Genomic DNA, 7,784 nt, shown 5'->3' with positions numbered 1-7,784 from the left:
ATCATCAAAGTTAATTTCAACAGCGCTAAGTTGTGCTGTAACAGCATTGAACTCATTCAAATGCTCCGACACAGAGGTTCCTTCCATCATTTTTAAGTTAAACAAACGCCTCATCTAATGAACTTTATTTTGTGGAGAAGGTTTCTCAAACATATCTGATAAGGCATCCATGAGTCCAACGGTAGTTTTCTCCGATTAAAGGCAACGCGTCTTGAAAGAGCCAATCGAATGCACCCTAGTGCCTTCAGAGTGCTTAATTCATCTCGATTAGCAGGTTTCTTCCATGTTAGAGGTTCATGAAAACTTCTTTGATACAAATAATCCTCCATCTGCATCTTCCAATATCCGAAATCAGTGCCGTTGAAGTTGTCAATCTTGTATCTTGCGTCATCTTCTGCCATTTCTCCCACTCAAACCAAGAACCTTGCTCTGGTACCAGCTGTTAGGAACACAAACCAATTCCACAATCAAGTAGGATGAATAGAGATCCAACCAAGAACAAAACAGGAACAAACAATCACACAAGACACAATCTTTAACGTGGTTCACCTTAATTGGCTACGTCCACGGGGTTGAGGGGGTTTCACTATATTGAAGTAGAAAGGTTTAAGATTTACAAGAGTTCACTCACTCTCAATCTCAAGCCGTAGCTTTTTCTACACCAGAAAATAAAGCTCTCACTTTTCTCTCTATTTTCTCTGGGCTGCACTACTGCACTCTCTCTGCCTTTTTGAACTGCACAACTCACACACACACAAAAACAACATACACCTTTTACTTGCTGTTTTGTTCCCAAGACAAAAGGAACAAAAGTTAAAAGGTTTCACCAAGAAGCTGCAGCAAAACAAGCTTCTCCAAGCAGTGATGTGGCACAAGAAGGGCCATACACTTTCATTAAGAAACCAGCCTCCACATCAGGTATAGGCCCAACAATGAGTTCGGTCATCAGGTATGATTCAAAACTTGGAAGCTTCCTAAATGTTTTGTGACATGTGTGAGCATGTAGCTGTGTTGATGCTCAAAAATGGTAGAGCAGTCAACGTCGAGTCGAACCACGTAGGCCCGTTGACCCACCACTGAGCGGATGACACGTCGAAGTGGGGCAGGAACGGGTAGCTGGGTCCGACTGGTGAGTAATGAGAGAGAATGATATCCAAAGCACCCTGCGCAAGTACACAAAAGTGAGCGGGAAGGGCACCGGTGTGGTGCCGGCCAAAGCTCCTCCGACGCTCAAGTCAGTGTTCAGAGAGATCTGAGAGCAGAGTGAGTGAATAGTGTAATAATGATTGAATCCTCCCTTTGTGACAAGAAGGTACCTCTTTTATAGTACCTTTAGAAGAGTGTCAACCAATCCGGTGATGACACGTGTCCCTTGTGATGACTTGCACTGTAGGAGCGCCACGTGTCACCGGTCTCGAGGATCCGAGTGAGTTGACACGAGTCGGGGCCTAGGAGGCTGGAGCTTAGGAGGCCGGAGCCTATGGGGCCGGAGCCTATGAGGCCGGAGCCTAGGAGGCCGGAGCCTATGGGGCCGGAGCCTATGAGGCCGGAGCCTAGGAGGCCGGAGCCTAAGAGGTCATGGCCTAGGAAGCCGGAGCCTGGTAGGTCAGGGGCTAGGAGCCTAGGAAGGGCTTAGTCTTTTGGGCTTAGGCCCAAACAGCATGATGTTAAGCCTTGTGTGACTTGTCGTTATGCCCAGACGATTAATCATATGAACAAGCTGATTTCAATAACTGATACTGATTCTCTAGTTTGTCCTTGTACTCTTAATTGGTACCTCACACGTACACCTAGAGATTTTCCAAAAGTCCTATTTATAGAGTATAAGACTTGGGGTACAAGTTGGGGTGGCGTAGGGAATAAGAAAATACCAAAAGGGGCCCAAATGACTTCATGGTATTGGGCCTTGAGCATTGGGGATGTAAAAACGTGGGGTGTTGTCCCACATTGGAAAATAATAGCCTTGTGTAAGAGCTTGTAATGGTCTTGAATCTTTCCACGCATTGCCAATTTATTTTGGATTGAATGCTCTAACTTCCTTCATGGGATTGATAGATGGATTAGTCATTGTTGACCCCATAAAAAGAATGTTTGGATATGCCTTAGCATTTCTTTCCAAACCCAACCTTGGTAGAAATAGAGTGAACATATAATAAATTACAAAACAAAAAGTGAAGGAAGAATCATTACTTCATTTGAATTTCTCAATTAAATTTTTAGTTTTGAACAAGTTGGATGTACCAAATTAAGAGTTGAGAAAATTTTGACAATTCTCTCAACTTATTTATAGCTCAAATTTCTATTCCGATCTGCCTTGGGGAAAGAGTTGATAATACAAGGGAAGAATCGCAACATAGAGGAGTTGACTTATATCAAATCCTCACGCTGAATGAGTGTTTCAAGCTTCCCACATGAAGCACATGCTGTCCCAGGGCAACTTTTCTATTCCCAAGCTCATCAACCACGCTTAAGTGCTTGCAAACATCCACTTTGAACTTAACCAGTGCTTCTCTCTTAGAACTCACGAACACCTTCTCAAAACCCAACAAGTGCTTCTGGGGTGAGTTGTGTACAGATGGAGGACTAGAAAACAACAACACTGTTTGGCTTCCACTCATCCTTCCCATGTTCTTGACCCCCAAATGGATATCAAAAGCTAGATTTGGACAACTTTCTTCAACAACATCAAGTGATTTGCAACTTGATGAGTGGCATACATGACCCTCCTCTAAGGGAATGGATACTAGTTCAGGGGCTCGAACTAGGCGGTGATTGAAGGTGGAGTAACCTAGTCCATCTCCAAATGAATAAATGGTTTCACCGGTGTAAAACCGGTAAGTCCGGCCAGGGTAACCATTAGAAGCATCTGGTCTCATATTCATGTTTGTCATTGGAACCTTGTCTACATAAGATTGTGGATACCATGTCATAGGTAGTCTTCCACCTGCAATATTAATAATAATAATAGCAGTCATTTATGTGTTTCACGAGAAAAAACTTTCTTATAACGGGTGTATACACCTTATATGTCTATATCACTTATTTCTCTCATCATGTGACTTAACATGTGACGAGAGAGACATAAACACCAGGTGTATACATTGGGAAGTTTTACTTGCTTGTCAAGCATGTTGTACTTTGGCCAACTTACTTGGATTATAATACCCAAAAATGACATCAGCAATGGCAGCTCCACCAGCTTCGCCAGGGTAACCAACCCACAGTATGCTTGTAATTTTAGTATCATTCTTGGCGAATGATATATCAAAGCCTCCTCCAGACATTATGACAAGGATTACAGGTCCCCTGGATGCCTTTGCAACTTCTGTGACTAAAAGTGTTTGCTGTCCTGGAAGATTGAGGTCAACCCTGTCACGACTCTCGGCCTCAATAGACTGATCTGCACCCACTACAAGTACAGTTGCATCTGCTGAGGCTGCTATCTTCTTAGCATCATCTAATTGGGCAGTGCTACAAGCCACATTTGTGCAGGCAGGGACATAACTTGTCGCGACTGAGGCTGTGAGGCCTTGCAAAGGAGTTGTATATTTGCAAGGGGTGCCTGCCAAATTTCCAACAAAATTTCATCAGATCGAATATAACTAACTAACTATACGTCTTCTTCGTTCTTCCTTGATAATTATAAGGAATAATGAATTAATTATGTGTACCTTCATAATTTCCGATCATTGTTTTTGTGACATTGGCATTGGGACCAATGACTGCCAAGGATTTGATGGCTGTGGGAGACAGAGGCAGGCATTCTGGAGTGTTCTTGAGCAACACTATGCCTTGTCTCGCGGCTTCACGGGCCAGTTCCTGGTTCTCTGGGGTACACACATCTTTTGGACCAAGGTTTCCATAGGGTTGCTTGCTTGGATCGCCATCGAAGAAGCCTAGACGCATCAAGGTTGCAAAATTGTTTGAAATGGCCCTGTCAATAGCTGTCTCATCCACAAGTCCTCCTTTGACTGCACCTTCTGTGTATTTTCCAAGGAAAGATCCACAGTTGAGATCCAACCCTGCAATACAAGTTAAAACAAGTACCAAATCAATCATTAATTTGTTCAGTAATGATTAAAATAGTTTGTTTCAAACTGTTTAATATATGACCCTATAACAAATTTAAATTCAGTGATCACTTATATGAGTAATCTGTTAAATGTAAACACCTGCCAATATGGCCTTAGCTGCAGCTTCCTCTGGTGTCTTGGTGTAGTGTTGGTTCTTGTAATACACATCTATTGAATCACAATCAGTAACTATGTATCTGCAGCAGTCCAATATCATTCATGTGATTAAGTTCATTGAACACCACTTATTCTCATTCCCATCCTGAAGAATAATAATAAACATATAATAAGAAATTAAGAGTTAATTAATTAGAGAAAATAAAAATAAATACCCATTTAATTTCCATTCGCCTCGGATGACCCCAGCAAGAAGGTCTGGGTCTGCACAAGTTGGCTTCCCATTAACCTGGTTGTAAGAACACATGACACTGGCAACGTTCCCATCAATAACACAACTTTTGAATGGTGGTTGGAATGTATCATCCATATCTTGTTTTGTTACCTAATGATCGATCACAAACGCGCAAGACAAGAGGTCGAATTAGAGAAAGAAAATTCAATTTTTTTGCAAAATCAGATAATGTATGTGGGTTAATACTAAAATTTGATTGAATCGGCTTTAATTACCACAGCATTAAAGTGGTATCTATCAGTCCCTTTCCAGTTATCCAAATCATAGGCTGTATAATGTTTACAACATGCAGCAACCTTAAGCCTATTTTTGTCACCATCATCAGTTTGTTGAAGACCTCTAACATATCCAGATCCATATTTACTTGAGAGCAAGGGGTCTTCTCCTGGAGTCTCCTGCCCTCTTCCCCATCTGGGGTCTCTAAATATGTTAATATTTGGTGACCAAAATGTCAATCCTGCCAATCCCACATTGTACATTGCTCTGGCCTCGGTTGAAACCACCTGCCATTAATGTAATTAATCATTTGCATTAACAAGTTGATCATTCTATGCATCACATTTTCTGTATGTTTTTTTTTTTCAGAAATACCTGTATATACCATGGACCACCATCCATACAATTAATGGTATTATAAGTGAGAGATGGAAAAAGTAAAAGCTAGCTTGTCACGTTCTAACAAGTGGGTAATTAGGTGTGTACGAGAACTGACTTTGGGGTCATTTGTCTCCTAGACTTTGGATCTATCTCAATAACCTGAGTCTGCATATATATTCCACTAACCCATACCAATCAAGATTTGGAGTCGGACCCAAAAAACAAAGGTAAAAAATCAAGAATCGGCAAACAAAAAAAAAAAAAAACAAAGAATAAAACAAAATGGTTTGGAGAGGGACCAAAAACAAAAGAAAAAAATCAAGAGTGGAGGAAAATAAAAAAGAAGAGAAAAAACAATGAATAAAAAAAGCATATAAATATCTATCTGGTTAGTGGTTGAGCTTCTTAATTTCCCATTAAACTAGGTTGATCAATTATTGTCCATTTCACATGTGTAGTGTACAAACTACAAAACATAATTTAAGATTTTAATTTTTTTGGCTATCTTTAAAAAGATATGATTAGTTATCGAGTAATTAATGTCACAGGTAATCGATCAGTATCTTCCCTCTTGTACTTTTCTTCCAGTGCAAGCTGGAATAGCCTAAAAAGTCTATATGTACTCTTTGGAGAAGCTGTTACCCAACAAATGAACCTTTCACCAACTACTATCAATTGGGTAGAAGTCAATGATTTACACCAACAAAATCACCAGTTTTCAAGTAAAAGTAAAAGCAGATGATACTCATTGAAAGTTTGAAACCAACCCCTAACAAATAACAACCGTATATTCTTCTGCATCCACTATTCCACTTTGTTTGGTACAATTGAATTAATCATGCTTAATTGTATTTGAAAATACGTCAGGGAAAGCATGCACTGACACATGCTTTTGCGTTAAATAGCTGTAAAAGTGTATATTTTGTGGTTACAGATAAGACTATAAAATATGATATCACTACTTTATGAGTGCACTGCCATTTAAATCTGTGACGCTAGGTTGGTGTATGTACACTGAACCATAATAAGAAACAAATGAATTAATCAATGCAAATCTAGGTCATGATTATGATGATGGTGAGGATGACACTAACGAAAATGGTAAGATTAAAGATGACAAAATACTTAATCCATCCAAAAAATTGCTAATTACATTTACAGCCGGCCACCTAGGACTGTGTGTATATGCCTTTGTAACATCAAACAAGTAAATTGAATTTTTTCACACTTATCACAACTAATATCAACCAGATTCATACAGTCATCAATTTTGAAGAAAAACTCTGTTCAAGCAAACCAAACCAACAATAGTGAATTGAATCACAATATGCAATTACAGTCCAACCAACCCAGAATCATGTATCATAGAGAGAGAGAGAGAGAGAGAGAGAGAGAGAGAGAGAAAGCTAGAACTCTACTCTGCTCTACCCTGGTCTGATTTTCATTTGGTATGAAGACAATGATGGTCAAAAAGATGTATAGATTGTGACCGATAACAAAAGGAATCAAGCAGAAGAATGAAACATAATATATAAGCAGAAAGGTAAAGATGATGAAGAGTGTTGTGTTCGTACGTACCCTTCCAATGGCTTCAAAGAGAGAGGTGTTGAAAGAAGCCGCAGTCAAAATAACCTGAGGAAAGCTGGTAGCAGCCGGAACCACATTGGAAAACTTAGTCCCTGGACCGACATAAGAGACTCCATGTAAAGCCTCCGACCACCACTCGTATTTCGGTATTCCAAGCCTGCTTACACTCCCTGCACTGTTCACCAAAAACCCAATTTTCTCTTGCAATGTCAGCCTCTTCACCAAGTCCCCCACCCTCGATTCAATCCCCAACGACTTGTCACAGAACCCAAAACTCCCCAAGCTTGCATTGCTTCCCACATTGCAAGCAAACACTGGTGTTGATTGCCCTAAAACTAAAACCCCCTTCAAACTTGGTGATGAAACTAATAGAGACAGCATCAACCAGCAGAGGAAAACAGAGACCTTCGGTGCTCTGTTTTCTGCAGAGGCCATTGAGGCCTTCAAAGGGTTTGTTAGAGAATACAAATTAAACATCTCTGAAAACATCAACAAGTTAAAGGGTTGTTGCCTCATGCTGCTGTGCTTGGCTCCTTATATATATAAATAAATAAATAAATATATGTCATATCACTATATATTGTTGTAAAAAAAAAAAAAAGGATTAAATGGCTGGCTGGCTGCCTAAATGGTGATTAAAACATGTTGTTTTTTAGCAGCCCGTGATGGATATAAATGGGAAGGACTTGAAGCTACATTAAATGCAAAGGTTTTGGGCCTTTTGGCAGACACCACCATTTGAGAGAGAGAGAGAGAGAGAGAGAGAGAGAGAGAATCTATATATTATTGTGGTAGTCCTATAGCTTATTTGAGTCCGTGAAAGATTTCCCTTTTTCTATGTATGGGCAGTTCTGCATTTGGGTATAAGCATGCATGTGAATGTGTTGAGTTTGTATGTGCCTGTGAGAGAGAGTGGTACATACACATATGCTTACTATGTAATGGCAGGTTAATTTTTCGTCGTCCTTTGAGAATTGAAAAAATTAGGTTAGTCAGTTTCATCAGTAACTCACGTGAGAGATTCGGGCGGCTCATACTTCGGCTCTATTGTAGCCAAGCCAGGCTACCAAGTGATGGGAATTTAAATTAACCTAAATAATAGATCAATTGAGATT

General features: G+C 40.0%; 1 protein-coding gene across 1 annotated transcript; it reads right to left on the bottom strand.

Moving 5' to 3' along the window:
- Positions 1-2,182: 2,182 nt before the first annotated feature.
- LOC147280278 (beta-xylosidase/alpha-L-arabinofuranosidase 2-like) lies at positions 2,183-7,193 on the bottom strand. The gene is made up of 7 exons (XM_086250328.1): positions 6,661-7,193; positions 4,701-4,988; positions 4,406-4,575; positions 4,173-4,270; positions 3,672-4,022; positions 3,152-3,562; positions 2,183-2,944 (listed from the first exon to the last, which is right to left on the bottom strand). The coding sequence occupies exons 1-7, from the start codon at positions 7,183-7,185 to the stop codon at positions 2,373-2,375; spliced, it is 2,415 nt and encodes an 804-aa protein (XP_086106454.1). The 5' UTR covers positions 7,186-7,193; the 3' UTR covers positions 2,183-2,372.
- Positions 7,194-7,784: the final 591 nt, after the last annotated feature.

The sequence above is a fragment of the Dryas octopetala genome, chromosome 7 (genome assembly GCF_963921425.1).
Source record: "Dryas octopetala chromosome 7, drDryOcto1.1, whole genome shotgun sequence".
NCBI classification, from domain to species: domain Eukaryota; kingdom Viridiplantae; phylum Streptophyta; class Magnoliopsida; order Rosales; family Rosaceae; genus Dryas; species Dryas octopetala.
Note: the sequence above shows the minus strand (reverse complement) of the source record. Positions and strands in the feature narration are given on the sequence as shown.